Source organism: Leucopleurus acutus (genome assembly GCF_964270905.1).
Source record: "Leucopleurus acutus genome assembly, chromosome: 11".
NCBI lineage: Eukaryota > Metazoa > Chordata > Mammalia > Artiodactyla > Delphinidae > Leucopleurus > Leucopleurus acutus.
In genome coordinates, this window is record NC_139152.1 from 68107214 (window position 1) to 68133808 (window position 26595).

Consider the following 26595-nt stretch of genomic DNA (forward strand, 5'->3'; position numbering starts at 1 on the left):
AGCACTCGCTAGAAGATGTCTGCCTGTTTTAATATAATTTGCCAGTTTCACAGGGCAATTGCAAAGCTGACTTCCTATTTGAAATTAAGATTCTTTACTTCCTCAGAAGAAAGCTTCTATATACAAAATATAATGGCATAGTAATGAGCTCCCCTGAGTGTATCAACCCTCTATGCCCACCCTCAAATATTACCCCTCTTTTGCTTCCTGTAGTGTCCAAAGTAAAAATCAACAGGAATAGTTGGTGGCTGGGAGAGCATAGAAATTGGAAGTTCAAAACAGTTGAACAACGTATAGGAATAAGTCCTTCTGAATGGTGAAATCTTGGTTTAGAAATACTTCCTTTTTGGAAGAGCTGCTAGGGTGGGGAGAAGGACCCTGTTATTTAGAGACAGACTGGGGACTATGAACAATCTCTCCTTTTCAGTTTCTTGTCTTTGAAAATGTGTGATGCTGCTAAAATAATTCTCAGCCAATTGAATATCCATTGAACAAAAAACATAGACGACATTTTTTTAGATGAAGCCTTTCTGTTTCGTGCTAATTATATTTGACCACCGATATCTTGAGAGCAGTGCAAGGTATTCATGGGCGGTGTATCAGAAGTTTGGTGTAAGAAATAATTTCTATCCACCTTGTATTTGCTGACAACAGATGAGAACACAAACAGAATAGGAAAATTCCTTTGGGGATTCCTGATCAATCATGTAAAATGTGGGATTTGTGTACAATAATTTATTCATGTTTATTTCTTTGTTGAAGAATATTAAACGTAAAAAATTGGAACATCAACGCAGTTCATCTTAGATGTTCAAAATTATAGAAGTGGAGAAAAGAAAACATCTATGGCAATGATTCTGAACTAGTACTGAATCTGAAACATTGCTTGATCTCAAATTACATCTTTTAAATCAACTTGGGAAATGACATAGCCATATTTAATTCCCCCGAGAAGAATAGTTCAGTTCCAACCATCTGCTAAATTAAGCAGCAGTGATTATAATGAACATTTACAACAGGCCTGATACAAAAGGGGATAATAACTTTATGCATAAGACAAAGTCCTGGGAGGCTACTGTAATCTCAAAGATGAAGATGGAAATTAGGAGAACAGATTTTACAGTGTACTGGAACTCTAGGAGTGGTGAAGGTCAAAGTGCAACATCACATTTCCTTAAATTTTTATTTCATTTTAGGAAAAATAGTCACCAAAGTCTATCAAACTACCAGTTTTCCAGAGTTTTCTTTTACCATGTCTCATCAGATCACTAGTTTTTCTTTTTCCTGGTGGTAACGGAGATTTTGTTTTCTTGTTTATTGTCCCTTCCTCTGTGCAGGTACAAAAGTTTTCAGCATAACTTCTAACAAATGTAAGAAGACCAAAAAATTAAAATAGCTGGTCTCCTAAGGACCAATAACCCTGGAAGATGTGTCATTAATGAGTCTAGCCGTTTTCTTCTTTGGTCCTTGAATGGATGTTCAATGTTTCTGCAATTTTCTGGCAGTGTTTATTTACGCATGCAGGTCCACACACATTTTCCATGAAACTAGTTGCCTCAGACTAGTATTATTGAGGTGAAATAGTAATAATAATAATAAGTTTTTCAGCCTTGCCTGCCCTGGAATGTTGCCTATGTTTATTCTTCAACCGGAGAAACTGTTTTCATAGCACAGGATCACATTATTAAATATTAGCAGGGACTCCTCATCAAAAAAGAAAAAAAAAAATTGTGTTTGCACGTGGCTCCAAGTTCACAGAAAATAAAATGCCTTAGAAGTTCTTTTTCCTCCAAATGCCAACAGAGCTAACATGATAGGGGCACTAAGGCATCTGGGAGAGAGCTAAGTGATGTTTTAGATTTTCAGAGACATAGTTCTGATTGTGTTGCTGCCTCCACCACCGACAGGATTTGAAAGCTTGAGAACAAGGGAACCTCCCTCTCCTTCCTCACGCACACGCCCACTGCCGTGGAAGATATGAGTCTTCACAACAGTCTCACTCATGAAATGCCTTCCCTGAACTTTACAGTCTATGGAACAAAGAGGTCTGGAAATTGATTAAAGGCACTAATTATTGTAGTTGCATTTAGAGGTGTGATTGACAGGGCAGATCCCAGGGAAAACACAAATAGTCTCTCCTGCTCTAGCAACTGCTCATATGTTAATTTACTAGAATTAAGCATGTTCAGATTACATAATGCAAATAATATTCAGTTTAGGAATACTAGTGAGGTTAATATACACAGAGGTCTTAAAGGGCCTTTCTTTTTTTTATATCACTAATTTTACCTAGCAGAGTCTTTAACAAGGCTTTCTTCTTTCTTAATGCCATTTTGTAGGGATATTGGGATGATTCATTTCAAATAATATTGAACTCTGTGAAACCCAAAGACCCATGAGAAGATGTTTGCCCATCACCCATTCATTTATCCATCCATCCATCCATCCATCCATCCATCCATCCATTTATCCATCCATCTATACATACATACATCCATACATCCATCCCCTAAACATTTATTCACTCACCATATATTTCTTGAATCACTACCATGTTTCAGGCACATAGTGAGCAAGAAAGATATAGTTTCTGCCCTCATGTGGCTTATATTCAAAATAGAAAAGACAGTATATTGAAAAGAATGATTGATCAGGTATTTTTGACACTGTGTTAGGTTCGGCAAAGAGGCAAAGATTTCCCTCGGATGTCACTCCCAAGGACTTAATATCCTAGGCACATGGCCTCCTAGCCTTTCTAAAGTTTCCCACATTCCAGTAGTGACTCTGAGGCAGAAGTTTCCAGACCCGAGAGACCACATGGGCTAGTCCAGCTGATGTCTCTGTGGTAACCAGGGAGGACAGATGCCAGACTTGATAAACAGGAATGGCAAGAAGAGGGAAGTGCCCAGTGAAAATGCCGGCAGTGTGCCCAAGCCACACAGATGATCGTTATTTTTGCAGAAAGGTACAGTATGCCTCACGTGAGAAATGTTAAACTGAATACAATTCCACTTGCTTAAATGGCAGGGGACAAGGATGTTTACCTGCTCTTTCAGTGAGGCTAACTAGAGAAGCAGTGAATGCACGTCAGCTGGAGAGGAGGAAATAGGTGACACGCTGATTCTGGATCACCCTCACCGCTAGAGGCCACAGCCCTCTGGGGGTTTGGCTTCCCCCCTGGGCCATCACAAGGAAGTGCTTGTAGGATCCACAAACTTCTCTTCATTCCCCAGTCTGTGGGTTCTCTCCCTGCCTCTCCCACCCTGTGGTTGCAAATGCTGCTCTGGAAGACAGCAATACAATCGCAAGTTAACAAGCATGTACAATCTGCTTTCATGTTTGTAGACTAAAATTTGTCTTTCTACCTCAGCCTTCCCAATAGGTGCTCCATGTTGAACTAGCTCTTCAGTTTTGAGGCAATATTTGCACTGTCTTGAAGAAGAACCAGGTTCATAGCCGAGTGCATCTTCTGGAAATGAATGCATTCAGTGAATTATTTATCGAGACTCTTGGGTATATTACTGCTGCCTTGACAATAGCTTTGGCTTTTGAGTGAATTATGGGGTGTAGGGTACTGGCCCCAGAGAATGTCTTAGGAGGTCAGGAAAGTAATATGTTTTATAACATCACTAGGGTAACTGCAAGAGGTGTGAGAGAACTGGTGGATTTAAAGAGTTGCTTCTTCAGACAGCTTACGTTTTCATTTTCTATGCCAGGTTTATGTCAAAAATGATATTTTGGCAGTGAAATAACAGAATAACTAAAGCAACTAGGCAAAATGTGGGAATTCAGTCAATTCAGTGATTTAGGATCAGGTAGACAAAATAACTCATTTTTAAAAAATAATTTTTGAAGGGAAAGATATTTCTGGATGTTTTATTCAACTCTGCACGTATACATAGCATAAATAAGGATTTTCTTAGGAAGTAGATAACTTGCAGCAACTGATCAGGTACAAAGTTAAAAACAGATGTTTTACTGAAAGCCATAGATGGTTTGCAAACTTGAACTCTCTTTGCCTTAGATCTGCCCTTACTTAAAGATCTAACACACTTTATATTTCTGTATTTTAGATAAAACTAATAGCATAGACCTATGATTTCCAGCTCTGCCACGTCACATAGAATTATGAAAATATTTCACTTATCTAGTCTTCATTTTGTGATCCAGTGACAAAATAATCAAGTGTTTGTGTGATAGAGCAGCAATAATAAGAAGAGTTCTTTGTTTCTATGATTCTGCCCCTGCTCACTCTGTGATAAATTGATACCTTCTCTCAAGGGCTTGTAAATGTAGAGCTCCTGACTGAGACACGACATTCTGCCATTCTGGTCACTTCTCTGATCATCCCAATGATGTCTCCTGTCCCTCAAAAGTCTAGTGTTTGGTTCCACATCTGGTTGGTCTTGCTTGTGGCTCAGACCATTGTGTGTCCCATTCTTTTTTTTTTTTTTTTTTATGCGGTACGCAGGCTTCTCACTGTTGTGGCCTCTTCCGTTGCGGGGCACAGGCTCCAGATGCACACGCTCAGCGGCCGTGGCTCACGGGCCTAGCCGCTCCGCGGCATGTGGGATCTTCCCGGACCGGGGCACGAACCCGTGTCCCCTGCATCGGCAGGCGGACTCTCAACCACTGCGCCACCAGGGAAGCCCGTGTGTCCCATTCTTGTTCCATCCTGCACCAACTATCACACCAGATGTGGAAAGTTGACTTAACATCAACCTGAACCACACGTATTCATATGGGCCCCAAGGTCTTGCTGCTTTATGCCCTCAGTGTCTCACAGGTCTGTGGCAAAGTGATTCTCATTTTATTATTATTTTTTTAAAATTTCATACCCCTTGCCCTAGATCTCCAGAGCTCTGTTGAGGCTTGGGAGCTGGTCTGGAGCATCCAGCATATCCTGCCTAACACTGGTTCTCTGACACTTTCATTCTCCAGTGACTATTGATTCAACGTGTATGTGTTTAGCATTGTGCTGGGTGCTGGAAATAGAGTTTTGAGCAAGACAGACACAGTTTCTGTCCTAAGGGGGCTTAGAGTCTAATGGGGGTGATAGGTGCAAACAAGTAAATCAATCAATAAATTATTGTTTAAAGATAGATATTGAAGAAATAATTACAAATGTAAGGAATGTTGCAAAATGGGAAGTAAAGAGTGGTATGAAAGGGTATATTGAGGGGAAATTAAACAGCCTCAGAGGGTCAGGAAAGGGTTCCTGAGGAAGTAACATTTAAGCTGAGATCTGAGAGCTGAGAAGGAATTAAATAAGTAAGTGACTGTGGGAAAAATTGGAGGAAAAGCAATGGTGCCTCAAGCCATGTTCAAAAATTATATTCTGCCAGTGAAATAATTAACAGAATAACTAAAACAACTAGCTAAAATGTGGGAATTCAGTATATTCAGTGATTTAGGATCAGGAAAATGTGTGAAGACCCTGCATTCCCAGAGATCCAACCCCATTCGAAGAGGTCAAATGAGAGCACTGTGTTGTCTTTAATGAGGCTGGAAATACCAATGAAAACCAGATCAAGGGGGGCCTTGTAAGTCACAGTAAAAGGCTTAACTTTTATTCTAAGATAATGAGAAACACTGAAAGCTTGATTTAAAATATTTTAAATTAATAAATATTGTAAAGGGACAAAATAATGTAAAAAAATAATACATTAAATACCTCTGTAGTCATCATCGAGCCCAGTATTTTGCATTTGCCTCACAGGGTTTGAAGAAATAAAATATCTCACTTCAGCTAAAATCCCAGACTCATGTCCCTTCTTCCTCCCTGTCTTTCCAGATAACCACTATCCTGAAGTTGGAGTATATCAGTCCTATGTAATGATGTAGTATCTAGTGAAGCTCAAAGAGTGCAATCCCCATGACCTTGCATTTGTCTTTTAGGTATCTATTTTAGAGACCTCACATATATGCACAAGAGACACTTTCAAGAAACTTAATCACAACGTTTTTTATCACAGTGAAAAAGTGGGACTAACATAGTAGTCCTCAGTAGAGGGGTAGATAAAGAAACCCTGGGTTAGTCCTACAGTGGAACCCTGTTCATGAGTTGAAAAAAAGTGCCTTGGAGCTTATGAATTGTTGAGGATAACATTTAAAGAATAAGATGTTTAGTTAAAAAGGCAAGTTCCAAAGGAATATCTAGGATATAGTTCATGTATAAAAAATTTAAATACATAAATAAAATGGTATCTATTATTTATGGAAGCAAATATATATAGTGAAAATGTAAAAAAACATTCAAGCTTCTAAGCAGGGAGATATACAGTAGCAATTGCATTTTATAAGCTCAGTCTGGCTTCAGTTTTAAGAATGCAATCACAAGGGTATACCAGTAGAGTATATTACAATATATTACTCTATTATATATATTATAGAGTACATTACAATATATTACTCTATTATAGTCGAGTAGTTGAACAATAACTGGAACTTTGATTAGGGAGCAATGTAGACAGATTCTAGAGCTATTAGAAGGTAGAATTTTTAGGATACATGTTTGGCTATGAGGGTGTGAAGGGTGGAAAGGAGGCAAGTGACTTTCGAGTTTCTGGCTTGAATAACTTGGTCACTTGTGCTTCTATTTACTGATGCAGGGAACAAGGATTGCATTGACGGCTCTGGGAATGAGTGGAGGTAATAAATGCAGTGTTTGAAAAGTGAATTTGGGTTGCTTTCTTCAACTAGAGAAGTCAGGGATAGATGGGAAATGGACCTGATGGTCAATAGAGAATTCTGAAATGGAGATAAAGTTTGAGGAGGTCATTCAATTTGTAAGAGTAGGTAGAATTGATTAGACACACAGGATGAGAAGAAAATATGGCCTAGGACTGAGTCCTGAGAGACATTAAAATGTACTGCTGTCAATGGAGGCGGAGAGGGAGAGGCCATAGAAATACGGGGGGAAAAGAGATGGGAGAGAATATGGAATCAGAGAAGCCAAGGAAGCAAATTATTTCCAGAAAAAGGGAGCAGCTAACAATTTTGAATGCTGATGATACTTCAAGCAAGAGAAGGGGTGAAAAGTTGGATTTTGGGATTTGCTGTCTTGAATTTTGCTCTATAGAAGTCATTAGTGATATAAAAGTGAGCATATTCAGAAGAATGATTGGGCTGAAAGCCATTTGGGGTGGGTTGAGAAGTAAATGGAGGAGTAGAAGTGGAGATAAGCAAGAGGAAGCGACATCTTATATGAGTAGTTTGGGAAGGAAAGGACAACCGTGGGTAAGAACTGGGGGACTAGGAGGCTAGGGTGAAAGGAATAACTGTTTTGTTTTTGTACATTTGTTTCTTTAAGATGAGGCAAATTTGAACGTGTTTAAATGCTGCTGGGAAGGATTCAGTAAGGAGGAAGAGACTGAAGATATAGAAAAAAGAGAAGATAACCAATGGGTGAGTTTCCCCAAAGAAGGTGAAATTCAAAGCATTCTACAATGATTTATTGTTGAATTAATTGATGCATGAATAGGAAGAAGGATGTCATTTCTCCAGAAACAGCAGTAAAGCATAAAAAAAATGGCCGTGGTCATCAGTAGGTTTACTGATTTGGGTAGCAGTGAACCGAGGGTTTTGATACCTGATCGCTTTTGTTATCTCTCTGAGGTGGGAAGTGAAACCACCTGCCAAGAGAAAGGAGAGGGGTAGGACATGGAGGTTTTAGGAGAGCAGAGTCTGCAATAGTTGTGGAGTGTTGGAATGAATTCTGGATCAGGAAACAACGTAGGATTTCTGTCACTTTTTAGTTCCAAGTTGAGGTTGGAAATTGTGAATTCATGGTGGTGCAAATGTCCTTGGACCACACTTGTGTATCTACGCTCTATTCCCTTTGGATTAATTCTTTCCCAAGAGTCTCCTCATTTCTTCCTACAGACAGACTCCCATTCCAGGTGTGCCACACATGTCTGAATTTGCAGTCAATGTAAGGCATAGGTCAGTTTCAAGGAGCCAATGCTGTTTTCTTAAACTATGTCCAGCATATTTGAAAGAACCTTATACCATGGCAACATTCTAAGGCTTAGCTATCTATAACTGTGTCAGAAGCATTCATGGACTCCCAAATTTGTTGGGTTTTTAAGCCCTGAAGGAAGAATTGGGTATTTAACATTTTAGCTCTCTATAAATGACAATGTGAGAATAAAGAGTTCCATTTTTCACGGACAATTTATATAGTCTGTGACACAGGTTTCATCAACCCTGGACTGGAAATACAGAACCTGTGGTGTGCCTTCTTAAGTATGGCAGTGTTTATGTTATGCAAATTTTTATTGTTGTTGTCATTTGGTCATAGTCTTAGTATGGGAAAATGTCATAAGTATTCAGAAGTCTGGGAACACTACAGAATATTCTCGTATGGTTACTGTGGTCTGATTGAGTCAGCAGCGTATTGACACACACTCGCTTTTCCATAGATTCAAAAGAACCAATGTTTTCTTTTCAAAAGTGACCTCATCTTCCATCGTAAACGTCTCTACTCTAAGGCCTGGTGAGAGAATTCCTTGGAAACCAAAGAACATTCAGTCATTTAATGTGTATGTGGGTGTTTTTCTCTTTAATTTATGAAGTCCTTTGAGCGAGTAAGTTAAAAAGTGGTGTGTTGGTATTCCACAGTTTGTCATTTTTGAGGCGAGTTTATTTCATTAGCAAGTCTATAATTTAAACAGTGTTCGTGATCGTCTATGAAACTTTTAGTTATATCTATGCCATGCAAACTGGTTGAACCGTTTTCACATGATTTTGATCAGAAGGGTATAGAGCAGTAGAATGATCACCAGTTGTGGAATAAGAACTCTTGGGTTCCACTTCTAACTCTGCTCCTAACAAATATAACCTGGAGTAACTCTTTATCTGAGCTCCAGTTTCCTGACCTGTGAAAAGAGGAGTTTTATTAGGTGATTTTTACAATATTTTCTAGATCTTAATCTCAGTTTTAGAAGTTGACACAGCTGTTTGGCAGCATGAAAAAAAAAGGCTAAACATTATTAATTCTTATATGGTACAATCAAAAATGTGCATGTTCAAGCCTGGGGTTTAAGTTCATAGGATTTACTCATTCATGCATATGTTTTTTTTTTAACATCTTTATTGGAGTATAATTGCTTCACAAGGGTGTATTAGTTTGTGTTTTATAACAAAGTGAATCAGCTATACATATACATATATCCCCCTCTTGCGTCTCCCTCCCTCCCACCCTCCCTATCCCACCCCTCTAGGTGGTCACAAAGCACCGAGCTGATCTCCCTGTGCTATGCGGCTGCTTCCCACTAGCTATCTATTTTACATTTGGTAGTGTATATATGTCCATGCCACTCTCTCATTTTGTCCCAGCTTACCCTTCCCCCTCCCTGTGTCCTCAAATCCATTCTCTACATCTGCATCTTTATTCCTGTCTTGTCCCTAGGTTCTTCATAAAGTTTTTTTTTTAGACTCCATATATATGTGTTAACATACAGTATTCGTTTTTCTCTTTCTGACTTACTTCACTCTGTATGACAGACTTTAGGTCCATCCACCTCACTACAAATAACTCAATTTCATTTCTTTTTACAGCTGAGTAATACTCCATTGTATATATGTGCCACATCTTCTTTATCCATTCAACTGTCGATGGATATTTAGGTTGCTTCCATGCCCTGGCTATTGTAAATAGAGGTGCAATGAACATTTTGGTACATGATTGTTTTTGAATTATGGTTTTCTCAGGGTATATGCCCAGTAGTGGGATTGCTGGGTCACATGGTAGTTCTATTTGTAGTTTTTAAAGGAACCTCCATACTGTTCTCCATAGTGGCTTATCAATTTACATTCCCACCAAGAGTGCAAGGGGGTTCCCTTTTCTCCACACCCTCTCCAGCATTTATTGTTTGTAGATTTTTTGATGATGGCCATTCTGACAGTGTGAGGTGATACCTCACTGTAGTTTTGATTTGCATTTCTCTGATGATTAGTGATGTTGAACATCCTTTCTTTCATTCATGAGTATTTTTATTCAACAATGAGCATCAGAAATGTGGTGGACAATGATGAATAAGAAACGTGCTGGTCCTCAGGGGGTTCACATTGATGCCTGGTATGGATATGCCAGCAGGTTATCGGAACAAATATGATAAGTGATCCTGCTGTAATGTCTACATAATGTTCAGAACTTTCAATCCCCATGGATACCACTCTGGTCCAAGCTACCATTATGTCAATACCTCGTCTAGACTGTTGTAAGAACCTCCTTATTGCTCTCCTTACTTCCATTCCTGTCCCACTCCAACTTATTCTCAAAAGGCGGCAAAAATCAACATATTAAAAATATAAATTTAGTCATGGCACTTCCATTCTTGGACCCTCCACTGACTTCCCATTGTATCTCAAATGAAATCCAAGAATTGGCACGATCTGCCCCTCCCTACATCTCCAACCTCATCATGGTGCTTCACCTCTTGGTCCTAACAGTCAGCCATGCTGGGTCAAGTTCTCATACTTCAGGTTTCAACTCGGAGATCTTCATCTCAGAATGACTTCTGTTACCATCTAAATAGATTGTACATCCACATTTCTTTTTCTGTTTCACTACCACTTGCTCTTATTTTTCACAGCACTTACAGCAACATTTAATTTGATTATATATTTATTCCCTTATTTATTGTTTAACTTGCCCACTAGAATGACATCTCCATACGGGACAGGAATTTGTCAGTTTTACTCACTTAGCATCTAGCATAGTCCTTATTATCTAGCAGAGAGTGACCCTGTGATTCAAGCAAATCCATTGGTATAAGAATTTCAGTGGGTCTGCATGTAATAACTGCTCAGTTTAGCTCTTAGCTCTACCTATGTCTTCAATAGGAATCAGAGAGTATTTTTCAGTTACTTTCTGACAATGAAATCTGGGAGGATTTCCATCTCCCAAGAGTTCAGCAATATTGGGTTACTTCTTAAACTTTTCCCATTAGCCTTGTGGTCTAGTTCTAAGCGAACAGTGCCTGAGTGATCATGATGATCTTGCTTTCATCATACTTCACCACATTGAATGCAGATTCCAGGGCCCAGCCTGGCTCTGAGGAGCCTTTGGAATCGGGTTGGAAATTGACCCTCCTGCCTGGGGGCCTTGGTGGTCAGGAAGCCCACCTCAGGTCTCCAAGGCAGGCCTACAATAGCTTACTGCACTGGTGTTTCACATGATTTTCTTATTCTTTCAGAGTAACCACCTTCTGTTCCTTTCCCTCTTCTTTCTGATTTGGTTTCACTCATCTGTAAGAGCTGTACCGGCTCTGGGGAATCCTAAGCTTTTTCAGTCCCTTGTGCCAATGTGCTGATATGTTGTTGATTCTGCCTTGTTCCAGTCATTTCCAGTTCTTTAAACTACACTCCACATAACCTTCAAATCTTGCTACCAGAATCTTTTGATTCTGCATAAATATTCAGGGCAAATCTCTCTCTAAAGTTTACGTATGCTTATAAATATAAGAATTTGCACATCTCTCCATCTTTTCTTAAGCTCTTTTGAATGAAGTGCAATGTTCTTCTATAGACCTAGAGCTTTGGGGTATTAAGTTCTCATATAATTACAGCACTGAAATTGTCTCAGCTCCTAGGTCATCTCTGTTACTTATCTACTTTTGAGGCTTGATATACAATACAATACTCAGAAGTATGTTCTAATCATGACTCAGAAGGCAGCATCCCATGCATGTGTGTATTTTCACATTTCAGTGTTTTAGGTGTGTAGCATAGTAACTATAAATATGTTACATACCTAAAATAAATTTTTGCCTGAGCCCCAGCGTTTCTAGTTAGTCTATACCAGATAATAACATCCCCAGTGATTTCAGTGTTAAAGATCACTAAATTATTCTACAAAATGAAAGATAAGAGACACCAAAGGGGAAGATTTTGAAATGGCAAAGAGACTAGTGGATCAGTGTTTTTATTTATTTTTTTTTTTTTGTGGTACGCAGGCCTCTCACAGTTGTGGCCTCTCCCGTTGAGGAGCACAGGCTCCGGACGCACAGGCTCAGCAGCCATGGCTCACGGGCCCAGCCGCTCCGCGGCATGTGGGATCTTCCCGGACCGGGGTGCGAACCCGTGTCCCCTGCATCGGCAGGCGGACTCTCAACCACTGCGCCACCAGGGAAGCTTGGATCAGTGTTTTTAAAACTTACTTCATAATATACCCCACAGCTTCTCTTTCCAAGAGATCACTGTTGAGCCGGTGAAGCGTAGCAAGGCTGTGAACAGCACAAATATGCCTGCCTCAGACATACTAGTTTGTTAGCGCCTGCACCTATTGACTCAGGAGAGACAATGGTGTGCAATTATTTGTAACCCTGCCTTCAGTGACATCATGTTAGTGACAATATCAATGTTGAACTTGGCCATGGTAGTAGTATTTACACCGCAGAAATCGGCAAATGTATGTTACAAGTGAGCGCTTTTTTTCTTTTTTTTAATATACTTTGTTAACACATTTGCCGGCATACATCAGCTTATACCTGATCTTCTTTGATTTTCTTTTCCAGGAAATAATATAATTTATTAAGACACACCATGTATGGAAAGGTTGGGTTAAACTGCAATTTTCAGTCTAGAATTTCACATGGATTCCCTTGGATTATTTTATTAGAGTGAGATTTTATAGCATTGTCTTCATCTGCTTTTTCAATGGAAACAGCCAGTCCTGAATACTTCCTTAACTCTCTAACCTGTGAAAAACTGAAAGCGTGATTGAGGGGTGTTTTCTACTCTCTTATTTCACATTTGATGTGGTCTGTCATCACACCTCTTGTCAGTTCAATATCCACTGACTTGCCCTTCACAGTCATTACAGGGATGCAATGTTGCCTCAATTCTAAGTTGATAATTCAAATTGAGTTGTGGCTGTACTTGCATTTTAGGGTAAATATTCTAGACAGAAACCCTCAAGGGTTAATCTGAATGTAATTGGACTGACTTGGAAACTTCTGCTCTTGCCCTGCGCTGCACTGAGGCCAACTTGCACATCCAAGGAAGCAAACAAAGGAGAACATTAACATAAATGAAAAGATACACACATATACCTACTAAACCCTGAAAGCACAGATAACCAGTGTAGACCTTTATCAACAGGTTTGAGATTAGGGCTTCCCTGGTGGCGCAGTGGTTGAGGGTCTGCCTGCCGATGCAGGGGACACGGGTTCGTGCCCCGGTCCGGGAAGATCCCACATGCCGCGGAGCGGCTGGGCCCGTGAGCCATGGCCGCTGGGCCTGCGCGTCCGGAGCCTGTGCTCCTCAACGGGAGAGGCCACAACAGTGAGAGGCCCGCGTACCGGAAAAAAAAAAAAAAAAAGGTTTGAGATTAGATCAGTGGTTCTCAAGGGAGGGTGATTTTGTCCCCCAGGAGACATTTAGCAATGTCTAGAGACATTTTGGTTGTCACGATTAGGGGAAGAGTGCTACTATCTCTAGGGGTGAGCACCTGCTGCCCAAGTTAGTAGAATGCATAGGAATGTCCCCACAGTGAGGAGCTATCCAGTCCCAAATGTCAATATGCTCAGGCCAAGAAACCCTAGGGCTTCCCTGGTGGCGCAGTGGTTGGCAGTCCTTCTGCCGATGCAGGGGACACGGGTTCGTGCCCCGGTCCGGGAAGATCCCACGTACCGCGGAGCGGCTAGGCCCGTGAGCCATGGCCGCTGAGCCTGCGCGTCCGGAGCCTGTGCTCCGTAACAGGAGAGGCCACAACAGTGAGAGGCCCGGGTAACGTAAAAAATAAAAGAAAGAGCTTCCCTGGTGGCTCAGTGGTTGAGAGTCCGCCTGCCGATGCAGGGGACACGGGTTCGTGCCCCGGTCCAGGAAGATCCCACATGCTGCGGGAGCGGCTGGGACCGTGAGCCATTGCTGCTGAGCCTGCGCATCTGGAGCCTGTGCTCCGCAACGGGAGAGGCCACAACAGTGAGAGGCCCGCGTACCGCAAAAAAAAAATTAAATAAATAAATAAAAGAAAACAAGAAACCCTAGATTGGAGGGATATGGACCTTATAAAATATATCACTTTATAAAACTTCCTTAAAAATCCATTTTGGAAATTCCCTGGTGGTCCAGTGGTTAGGACTGGGTGCTTTCACTGCTGGGGTCTGGGTTCGATCCCTGGTCGGGGAACTAAGATCCTGCAAGCCATACGGCGTGGTCAGAAGAAGAAAAAAAAAAAAAAAAAGAATCCATTTTAATTACCTCTGCTCTCTGTCCTTGGCAGCTGTCACATCTATTTCCACAACTCCAATCTTCTGGCTGACCCACCCTTCCTCTCATAAAATTCACACTTCCATTTCTTTGGAACAATTTAACAATGGTTTATTTTTCTTCTTACCTCCTGTCTCCCCTTCGTTTTCCAAAATTATCGTTACTTGTCACTCTACTCAGGAGGGCAAATGAGTTTCCCTAAGATCTATTCTCCTTAGAGAGGAAAAGAATTAGGAAGAGTTGTGAATAATAAACGTCGTTTTCCTCTCTCATACACGGGAGAGCTAAGTTAACTTGAGAACGCATGAGTAATATCTCTCTTAACTTTAAATTCTCGTTTTCTATTTAAGTTTGTCATGCTTTCTACTTTGTTCTTTATTGGGGTAATTAAAAGGTAGTAACTCAGCAGGTGGATTTTTCCCAGCTGTCAGAATTCCTGCTAAAATATGTTTTAGAACACCTTGAATCAAAAACGACCTGACAATTAAAGTGGTCTTTTAAAGAACTGCACAATGAATGTGTGTCTTTGGAAAGTTTATTTTCCATCCATTACTATACTTTGAAGTAGAATTACTGATTGTTATTCCACAATATTTCATTACAGTTAATTGGCTTCCAGCATTTGAAAATGATTTTCTCCCACTGCTCCAGAAGTTACTACTAGTAGCCCCTAAATCACAACCTTGATGGGAGAGCTTCATGTTCTTTCCTGATAACATTGTTTTTGCAGTTCCAAATTTAACAAGGTGATTATATCCTTGAATTTTTGTACTTTGTGAATTTTTTTAGGAGGAGTGACAGGGTCATGCTAAAAGAATCCTATTTTTTAATTGGAATCTTAAATCTTCATCCCTCCTAAAAGATATTCCCCAATTTTACCATTCAAATGGTCTCTGGGAAAATCCATGCAGAGTTTTACAAGGGCTTTTATACATGACCACATGAGGGGATATAAAAGCACTTCAAAGATAAATTAGCTTCCTCCTAGACGACTTCATCCGCAACTCATGGAAATCAAATGCAGAGTTATGTACTCCAAAATCACTGGAAACTCTGGCGTCTTCTAAGGAAAAATTAAGTAAGCAGACACTGGAAAATGGAGCAGTTACTATCCTTTGTTAATAACACAATCGGATTAAGCTATGGTTCTGACAGATCACTTTACTTTTTGGAACTTCTGTCAAGTTGGAACATAGTGTTTGCCCTTATTCTCTCCCAGTGCTGTGTGGATGATTTGGGGAGCTCATTATTCTCTTAATAAATATTTATTTAAAACCAAGCTTGTAATAGACCCTACAGTAGATAAAACAGATGTGTTGATGAGCAAAGATGTCAAGGTCTTTGCTCTTTTGTAGCTTTTACTATCTAGCACTCTGCCATTGAAAGAGCAGTGCATACTGTAACGTTGGCATCCTCCAGAGCTTGTTAAAAATCCAGAATCTCAGGCCCTCCTCAAGCCTACTGAATCAGAATCTATATTTTAACAAGATCCCCAGGGCTTCCCTGGTGGCTCAGTGGCTGAGAGTCCGCCTGCCGATGCAGGGAACACGGGTTCGTGCCCCAGTCCGGGAAGATCCCACGTGCCGCGGAGCGGCTGGGCCCGTGAGCCATGGCCGCTGAGCCTGCGCGTCCGGAGCCTGTGCTCCGCAATGGGGGAGGCCGCAGCAGTGAGAGGCCCGCGTACCGCAAAAAAAAAATCAACAAAAAACAAACAAGATCCCTAGGTGATTCATATGTACGTTAAAGTTTGATGAACATTGATCTAGCAGATATTACAAAAACGAATTCTAAAGTTAGGAAAGTGCTATGCAAATATTTTTAAAAGGGCAGTTGCTCCTAAAACTAAATACAAACTGTATTAAAATTCCAAAGAAATATATGCACATGTGCTTACTTGTCAGATACTCTCTGTTAAAAGTATAGATGAACGATAAATTGTAATTATTATTTACATTATTATTAGACCTTTTAGCAGCAAAGGAGTTCAAGAAAAATGTCAGAAAAAATAAATGAGATTTCCGGAGGAAACTATCCATTGAAGTTCACATATAAGAAAATAAGAAGGATGGAACTTCTGGTTCAAATCAGTTGAGCCATGGACTCATCCTTAGGTTATTCTTGGAAAACAGTATTTCATAGTACTTGCTCTTTGTGGAATCATAAGGAAAAAACATAAAAGAAAAAATGTCTTTTCTTTTGGGAAAGAAAGTACATTTAAGGCAGAGAATAAGGAACAGAGGGATGAGTAAGGAAATAACAGAGTTGACTTGAGACAAGAAATGAGTCTGAAAGGGAAAGAATCAGTTAGAAAGTAATTAGTGTGTCTCTAGACATCAAAAAGAGTAGAATATATGTCAGGGCTTGATATTCCTGAACAATCAGAACAGCCACAAACTACTGTCAGTAATTTAGCAGAGACATTATGTCAAGAACAAAATCCACACCCACAACCTCATACTCAACCAAACTGCATGCAATTGCTTATGACAAGTCCTTGCTGGAATCCTCTTATCATGGCAAACGTCCTCAGTGTTCTAAACAGTGTCATGAAGCAAGAAAAAAAAAAAGTCCGAGACTGGGGCACAGATTTTCTGTGGAAACAAGAAAAAAAATTGAATGTCTCTACAAGAAACTGTTGTCCATGTGCAAAGATGGTTGTAAATTTTATAGATACTATGAATACAAAATACACACATTCAAGCATTGTTTCCTAAAAGGTATATAAATAAGTAGGCAAAGGTGACTTTTTTTTTATTACAGAGCAGTCAATTTCAGTTTAAGCATTGAGAAGATTCCAGAACTAACCCTCCTATTACTGATTTTTTTTTTTTTTTCGGTGCGCGGGCCTCTCACTGTTGTGGCCTCTCCCGTCGTGGAGCACAGGCTCCGGACGCGCAGGCTCAGCGGCCATGGCTCACGGGCCCAGCCGCTCCGCGGCATGTGGGATCCTCCTGGACCGCGGCACGAACCCGCGTCCCCTGCTTCGGCAGATGGACTCTCAACCACCGCGCCACCAGGCAAGCCCCCTATTACTGATTTTAAGCTTGCTAGAAGAACACAGTACTGGAACACAGCCAAAGGATTGTGCCAACAGTGTAGGATTAAACACTTGCCAAATTCTGCTACTCAGGCAGTACACTATTCATTGATGGAGTGCTTAATAACAGAAGAGAATTGAATCCAGTTCACCTATCCTTGGGAGGTATTTACAGTGTGATACCAATAGAGCTTCAGTCCATTTATTCACCGAATATTAATTAGGCCACTAATATATACCAGTCACAGTGATTTGAGGAAGTTTATAATCAAATTGAAGATATGAAAATGATAGTAGCAACTGAATGAATGTGGATCATCCATGTAGAAACTAACCCCAGACTTATTTTAGTTCTGTTCTATAACTGGCCTCTGTAATATCTCCATCAGTAATGTTATTGCCTAGACGTCACCAGTGGAGAAACCAGTTAATTGTAAGTCTGTTGCATGGCTGGAGTGTTGTATATACAGCACTGACATGGAATGTGGAGGTGAGAACAATCTCAAATAGGGAAGGCAACAAGTGATTTAACAATATGGACCTTCAAACATTTGGGGGTCAACTGTAACAATAGTCATTACCGTTAATTCACAGAACAATGCAAACTGCAAACTCTCTGACAGCAGAAAAAAGTGATAAGATAAAAAAAATAAATAAAAGCATTGCACACTATATTGCCTTTAACATACAGCTTGCCACACTTATTGTAGGGTAACTTCCTATTTTATTATTCATCTTCTCAATCGTAAGCTCCCTGAAAGCAGGAATTGTATTTATATTGGTTGCCATTCTATTTGTAGCAAGTAGCATAATGCTTGACATTTATTCATTCTAAACCTTTAGTAAGCATATGTTATGTGACATCATTCTCCTAGCTGTTACCCAAAAACTGGGCTCGATTCTTGATGAGTGTCAAACCAGTAGGCACAACCAAACCAAAGATAGGGAGAAGGAAGGATTTATTATTACTTGCAGCAAGTAAGGAGAACACTTCCCAAAGCAGTGTCTCCCCAAACAGCGAAATTGGGGGAGTTTTAAGCTAAGGGTACATGCATATTCATGAAGGGGCCTGAGCAGAGGAAAATTCAGCGTAGAATTGAGGCAAAGGTTGACATTGTCCAAGCTTTAGTTGATTGAAGTCAGGGGGATCAGAAAATAGACTTTATTTTTTAGAACAGGTTTAAGTTCACAGAAAAATTGAGCAGAGAGTACCGAGTTCCCATGTACCCCCTGCCCCAACATATGCACAGCATCCCTCACTATCAACATCTTGAAGCAGAGTGGTACATTTGTTACAATCCATGAACAATCTATATTGTTCATACTCACCCAAAGTTCATAGTTTACATTAGGGTTTACTCTTGGTGGTGTTCATTCTATGTGTTTTGGCAAATGTATATTGACAGGTATCCAGCCTAATATCATACAGAACAAAGTAGTCTCACTACCTTAAGAATCTTCTGTGCTCTGACTATTCATTCCTCCCTCTCTCACAACCCCTAGAACCACTTGTTTGTTTGTTTTTTTTCACTAGATCCATAGTTTTGCCTTTTTCAGATGTCATACGGTTGAAACCGTACAGCATGTAGCCTTTTCAGATTGGCTTCTTTCACTTAGTAATTGGCATGTAAAATTTCTCCATGTCTTTTCATGATTTGATAGCTCATTTCCTTTTAGTGCTGAATAATATTCTCTTGTCCAGATGTACTGGGGTCTTTTTATCCATTCACCTACTGAAGGACATCTTGGTTACTTCCAAGTTTTGACAATTATGAATAAAGCTGCTATAAATATCAGTGTGCAAGTTTTTGTGTGGACATAGTTTTCAACTGATCTGGCTAAATACCAAAGAGACTGATTGCTGGATTGTATGGTAAGATGTTTAGCTTTTGTAAGAAAGTGCCAAACCCTCTTCTGAAGTGGCTGTATCATTTTCCATTCCAGTTTCTATTGATCCACATCCTCAGGAGTTGTTAGTGTTGTCAGTGTTTTGGATTTGGGCCATTCTAATACATATATAATGGTATCTAATTGCTTTAATTTGAACTTACCTGATGACATATGATGTGGAGCATCTTTTCAAATTTTTATTTGCTTCTATATATGTTCTTTGGTGAGGTGTCTGCTACTCTTCGGCCCGTTTTTTAGACAGGATGTTTGTTTTCTTATTCTTGAGTTTAGGGATCCTTTATATATTTTGCATAACAGTCCTTTATCAGATATATCTTTTGCAAGTTTTTTTTTTTCCAGTCTATGGCTTATCTGCTCATTATGTTGACACTGTCTTTTGGAGAGCAGAAGGTTTGGGTTTTTTTTAAATTTATTTATTTATTTTGGGCTGTGTTGGGTCTTCATTTCTGTGCGAGGGCTTTCTCTAGTTGTGGCAAGTGGGGGCCACTCTTCATCGCAGTGCACGGGCCTCTCACTATCGCGACCTCTCTTGTTGCGGAGCACAGGCTCCAGACGCGCAGGCTCAGTAGTTGTGGCTCACGGGCTTAGTTGCTCCGCGGCATGTGGGATCCTCCCAGACCAGGGCTCGAACCTATGTCCCCTGCACTAGCAGGCAGATTCTCAACCACTGCGCCACCAGGGAAGCCCGAGCAGAAGTTTTTAATTGTAACGAAGTCCAGCTTATCAATTATTTCTTCCATTGATCACAACTTTGGTGTTGTATCTAAAAGTCATGGTCATACTCAAGGTCATCTAGGTTTTCTCCTATATTATCTTCTAGGGGTTCTTATAGTTTTGTGTTTTACATTAGGTCAGTGGCCCATTTTCAGTTAATTTTTGAGAAGGGTATAAGGTCTGTGTCTGAATTCACTTTTTTGCAATATGGATGTCCAGTTGTTCTAGCACCATTTGTTGAAGATACTATCTTTGCTCCATTATATTGCCTTTGCTTCTTTGTCAGAGATCAGTTAACTATATGTGGATCTATTTCTGAGATTTCTATTCTGGTCCATTGATCTATTTGTCTGTTCTTTCACAAATACCACACTGTCTTGATTACTGTAGATTTATTATAAGTCTTGAAGTCTGGTAGTGTCAGTGCTCGAGTTTATTCTCCATTCATATTGTGTTGGCTACTTGGGTCTTTTACTCTCCATATAAACTTTAAAATCAGTTTGTCAATATCCACAAAATAACTTACTGAGATTTTGATTGGGGTTACATTGAATTTGTAGATCAAGTTAGGAAGAACTGACATCTTAACAGTACTGAGTTTGCTATACATGAGCGTGGAATATCTCTCCATTTACTTAATTCTTTGAGGTTTTTTTTTTTTTTTTTAGCAGAGCTTGATTGTTTTTCATATATATATCTTATCCATATTTTGTTAGATCCAACAGTATTTTTAAAAATTTAGTCATTCAATTATTTCTAAAAAGTTAAAAACTATCTACCTTTCCAGCTAGACTGTTAACTGCATGAGATCAAACCAATGACTGCACTGTTTAATACTATATCTCTAGTGACACATAATAGGCACCTAAGATGAGAAGTATTTATTAAATAAATGAAATAATGAATACCATATGTGCTGAAATATGTAGTAAATACTAGAGTTTTCTCCCCAACATCCCTACCCCCAAATGAATAGGCTAGCCACATGGTATTAAATTACCCCTTGTCAGTGACTTGTTCCAAAAAGAATATGACCATTCTGTCTCATGAAATGTTAGAAGTTCTGGAGTATTCTAGGGAAAATATTTCTTACTCTTAAAAGAGCCTTCTTTGTAGGCATGTTGCTGGATCTGGATCCAGCACCTGGAAATTATGCAGCCACCTTACTATGAGCCCTAACATGAAGACAACATGAAGGATGGAACTACTGAAAGGTTGAGAAAAAGATAAATCCCAAACTGAGCCTTAGAAAATGTAATTGTGCTGTTGAGTCAACCAGTCTGGAGTCTGCTTCTCCTCTGGATGCCATGTTATGTGAGATAGTCAATATTCTAGTTTAAGCTAATTTTAGTCTCTAGATTATCAGAAAAAGTTGGACATTTAAAAGTTGTTTTAGTTTGAAATGTACCTATTTGAGGTCTACTTAAGCTAAAAGCAAATATCCCCAATTGTATAGAAGCATAAAGATTCTGACACTTCCTTGCTGACACTATTTGATATATTCACCTTCTTCTCACATCCACTTCTAAGAATACACTGTGTGCTTTAGTTCTGCCCTAGGTCATCTTTGTAGGTATCTCACTGGATTCCACTAGGTAATTAAGTAGGTATTTTTGTTTATCCAAGTGTAATGTTTATATATATATATATACATACATATATATATAATTTTTTTAAATCCAGGATATAATACTCAACACCACCTTAAATTATTGAGGCATAAAAATAATTACCTCAATTTCAGCCTTCATAAAAAATGTATATTTAGGGCTTCCCTGGTGGCGCAGTGGTTGAGAATCCGCCTGCCAATGCAGGGGACACAGGTTCGTGCCCGGTCCGGGAAGATCCCACATGACGCAGAGCGGCTGGGCCCGTGAGCCATGGCCGCTGAGCCTGCGCGTCCAGAGCCTGTGCTCCGCAACGGGAGAGGCCACAACAGTGAGAGGCCCGCATACCCCAGAAAAAAAAAAAAAGTACACACACACACACATACACACACACACACACCACCATAATCTCTCTCTTTCACAAAAACTCTTTTAAACTCCAACAGTTATCTTTGTGCTGCCTGTATAACTTTAAAATGAAGGGAATTTGAACTGGTAAGTGGATTAAAAGGTTAATTGCCTAATCTTAGTTTCATTCCTGAAAAGACTATGTTGACCTATACAAGTTTCCTGTCTGGAAGCTAGGAATCTTTTGAAACATACTTAAATGAATCAGTCTTATCTCAAAGGTTAACTACTTTTAGGTAATTATTCTATTTTCTTGGCAACTGGTATTTTTCTTGTTATGCTATTATGTTTGGAAAACTATGATCTCTAACCTTTGTTTCTATTAAATATTTTGAGAAAATGTTTTGGAAAATATCATAAATATTTGAATAAACCTTGGATATTTCCTTCTTTTCAAGATGCTTGCACTCTGAAAATAAATTAAAAATATCTGAAAAATTAGAGCCATTTCAGAAATATTTCTATTTTTATTAAATAGTTAGGATGACAAAGTGGCCCTTCAAAGGTGTTAGAAAAATATTTCATTTGGAATAGCTTGCATAAGCTATGAAATATCCCAGTATAGTTCTCAAAACTGCTGGTGAAAAATCGCAGTTATTCTCAGCATACCGTTAACATTTAAGCATCTCACATTCAGTAGTGGGAATTTGAAATGTTTCATGTCTTAAATTTCCCCAATGTGTTATTAGCTTGAATGTTCACACTTTGCTTACATGATAAAAATAAAGCTAGTATTGATTTTATTGGGCGCAGTTCCTTGAGTTTCATCATAAATGATCATACTTTCATTTTTATACATTTGATATCTTTGATTTGGATTCAAGGATATGTAAAATATACTGTTTCTTAGTGATATTAAAGTTCCATGCTGAAGAAGGAACATTTAAGATTTTGGCCATTGATTCCACTCTGGTATAATTTTTAGGAACTTATAAAAGTAGAGAAAAACCTGAGGCAGGGCTTTCAGAGTTAATATCCTCATTAAATTATTTTTTTCTTTTACCAGTTCAAAAGACAAGGTCCTTAGTTAATGCATTTTAACTCTTTTCTTTCTAAAATAATCTTCATTTAGAAAGAGACCTAAGTCAATGTTTAGACATTTCCATGAAGGAAAAGTAATGGAAAAAAACACTAAATGGGATTGTCAGCAAGGGAAGAAGAAAGCCACAGTGATACAGCCTGAAGGCATAAAGGCAGGAAAAAGTGAAATAGTAAGAGAGAAAAGAGAAACACACAAAATCAGAGAATACCTAGATAGCACAAAGAAAAATGCCTGTGTTTTGATGTAGGAAGTTTGCTAAGCCAGGGTAGAATTCATCAGCGGATGAGGTGATGATTAAAGAGGAGCAAACGGGGTTGACTGAGTTAGGCTGGGAATAGTCATTACCTCATGAGAACATTTATGTGGCTTGTCTCTAAAGGCCAATAAACTAACACATGACCTGGCTGCCATGGAGCATAATGGGTCAATACATCACAACAAGGCTAAGTAGAGAATTGTTTCATTTCCGGTATCTGTGGTCTTCTAAAAAAACATGAAATATATAAAAGTACAAAAGAGTAGGGGCTTCCCTGGTGGCGCAGTGGTTGAGAGTCCGCCTGCCGATGCAGGGGACGCGGGTTCGTGCCCCGGTCCGGGAAGATCCCACATGCCGCGGAGTGGCTGGGCCCGTGAGCCGTGGCTGCTGAGCCTGCGCGTCCGGAGCCTGTGCTCCGCAACGGGAGAAGCCACAGCAGTGAGACGCCCGCGTACCGCAAAAAAAAAAAAAAAAAAAAAAAAAATACAAAAGAGTATATTAAGAGTGCCAAGCAATGTTTCTCAAACCTAGTTGTGTATTAGAATCACTTGGAAAGCATTTGAACACAAACACCTCAGGATAAATCAGTCGGTGCCAGGGCATGAGTTTTGGAGTTTTGTTCTCGGTTTTTTAACCTCTTTAGATGAGTCCAAAGTGCAGCCTGGATTGAGAGCCACTAGCAAAAAGAATGACAATAAGATTAATACTCATATGCATCATAAGCTTAAGAAATATAACATCACCAATTCCTTTTGTAAGGTCGGATCTTAACAAACGGCACCGCGAAACAGAGGAAAGCTTCAAGTGAGCTTCATCAGGGAGCGCTCCCGGGCGAGGTTCACTGGTCCGAGAGAAAGGGGCCAGAGAAGTCGCACCCGGGCGAGGGTTGGGCAAGATTTTATAGGGGAAGAAGGGAAAGGGGTGTGGTGAATCTAGGAGGGCGCAGGGTGTTCATTATTTGGTGGTCTTTTCGGGTATCCTGGGGAACCGTTAGTCCCGCCCCTCGAAAGGCGGGAAGGCTGGGCCGGGTTCCAAGTCCTGTTCCTGGAAGTCAGTTCCTGGAACTGGGTGGTCCGGAATGTCTCCAGGGCAGTTTCTGGAACTGGGTGGTGCGGAGAATTTCGTTCTGAGGCAACCTGCGAATCTGATTGTGTTCCCCTGCCTCGGGCCAGTTGGCCTTACACCTTTGAAGGCCTCTGTGTTTCTCTAACAGAATTACGGCCACTGCTCACCCCACATGTACAAAAGCATACATATCCTACACTTTGTATTAATCATGCCTTGCTTTTCTCTCATGGATCTCCAAATATTTTAATTTTTAGCTTTCTGGCCTTAGAAGTTTTTATAAATGGAGTTATACTAAATATACTCTTCTACATAAAGTAGTTCAACGATTTACATTTCCTAGATGAATCTATTTGATGCATGTAGTTACCGTTCGTTCATTTTCACAGTTGAATAGTATTCTGTTGTATCAACATAAACCATTTTACTGTAATATCTTGTGGTATCTTATTAATATTGTCTGTAAACCTGGCCTATGTTTTTTCTTGTCAATTGATCATTAAGGAAATCTTATGAGGCTGTAAGTGTGGGTTAAGGCAGAAGGGGTAATGCAGCAGGATTAGTTGCTGCAGACATCTGAGCCATCTGGTCATTCAACTTACTTGTGCCTTTGAAGACTTGCTTTAGCTTGACATCTTTTATACCATTTCCACTTGGTTTTGAGTTGCTGATTTGCATGACTGAAGTAAAACTTGCTAAATTAGTTAAAAAAAAACAGTCCATGACATGTTTCAAGGTCTCTGGATGCTCTCTGGTGGGATATTCAGTCTTTTCCAGGACCTAGTAGCAGGCAGAGTTGTTGTTTGCAGAAGAGGACATGGTTTTACTTTTATTGCTTGGGGGTTTGCAATGTGATTCTCCTATTTGTGTTGGCTAAAGGCTCTGTACAGAGCCCTCCTTGCCCTGGGCAGTTTAAATATCATTGGACTTGCTGGGTCATAAAATGCAATTGATAAACACATTTCAGACTTAATGCAGAGTCTTCTTTTGCTTCAAGCCCCGTAACTCTCAGACTTATGGTTACTTGTTTAATGGATCAGAGCAGAACACTCAAATGTGACTTTTGCCTTCAAAATCCAAAAGTGCCTAGTAAACATTATGACTCTTCTTCAGTGCTAAGTGGAGCTGGGACAATTTTTCTTAAAGGGAATTTCCTAGCACTTTGTAGATCATTGAACCTCTAGAAATTTGACTAAGATGCTGGGCCTCAGAAATGGTATAGAGTTTATTTCCTTCTGGTACTGATAATCTCCCAAGGTGCTAGCTATATCCTACTCAGCAGAGCCAATTGGCATGATGGCCACAACATAGTGAACCAGGGTGGGATGAGAAAGTGAACAAGTTCGCTGTGGGTTGATTATGGTAGAGAATATGAAAATTGAAATAGCTTTGAGGCAATGCAGTGACGATGCACTAGGCCTATAACTGGGGTGGGCTATTTGGAAGTCCTCCCCTTCACACTGCTGACCCCCAGCCCACACTGAATATTCCAGGAATTCTCTTCTTCCTGTAAGATTTCTCTAGCACCCTGCACCAAGAAAGCTTAACATCAAGCTCATTTTTAAAGGAGAAAATCTTAAAGGAATCTGTTGTTGGTTACCATGCGTATATTGAAAGGGACATTCAGAGCTAAGAGGCGATACATGGAAAACTGACACAGTAGGCATTAAACAGCAAAATAGACAAAAAAAAACTTGATGCCAGCCAACCTCTGTCACCCACCATTCTGCTACTAGCACAGTGGGCTCAGACATGAAATAACAATGGTGGCTAGGATGGGGTTTGCATGGGCTCCCATTCACCAAGGGTGCTACTGGTGAATGAATGTTTTACCTGCCAGCAAGAGACCATTGTTGTACCTCAGTCTGGCCCCATTCCTGGAGGAGACCAAAGAGTTAATTGGTAGGAAATTGAGTACACCAGATTCCTTACATCTTGAAAGTCAGTGATTTGTCTGGAAATGACATGTATTCCATACTCCTGTTTGTTTAACTTGCCTGCAGAGAGCCTTAGGCAGCACCCCTCTATGAGGGTTTATAGTTGTTTGATTCACTGAGAAGATATGTGATATAATGTGCCTCATACTAAGAACCCCTCTAAAGCAGAGGAGTTGTAGCTGTGAGCACATGACTTGATATCCACTGGTCCGATCACCTTCCAAACCACCCAGAAATTTTTGACCTGCTATAGCAATTGAATGGATTTTAAGGGTACGACCTGAGTTCTGCCTGGAAGGTGGTATTCTACAAGGATTGGGCCCCATCCTCCAGGACACAGCATACACCCTAACTAGCAACCATGAAAAGGTGCTCTGTCCTGAGTAGTTAGAATGCAAGGA

General features: G+C 40.0%; 1 protein-coding gene across 2 annotated transcripts in view; it reads left to right on the forward strand.

The window, feature by feature from the left end:
• Positions 1-26595, forward strand: part of TMTC2 (transmembrane O-mannosyltransferase targeting cadherins 2) — a 649990-nt gene that overhangs the window by 414623 nt on the left and 208772 nt on the right. The window contains exon 12 of one of the 2 annotated variants that reach the window (XM_082850901.1): positions 7313-7358. The exons of the other annotated variant lie outside the window; for it this stretch is intronic. Within the exon in view, the coding sequence (XP_082707027.1) occupies positions 7313-7327 (15 nt within the window). The 3' untranslated portion in view covers positions 7328-7358. Of the gene's footprint in view, positions 1-7312; positions 7359-26595 lie in introns of those variants that run through there. 2 annotated transcript variants of the gene reach the window in all.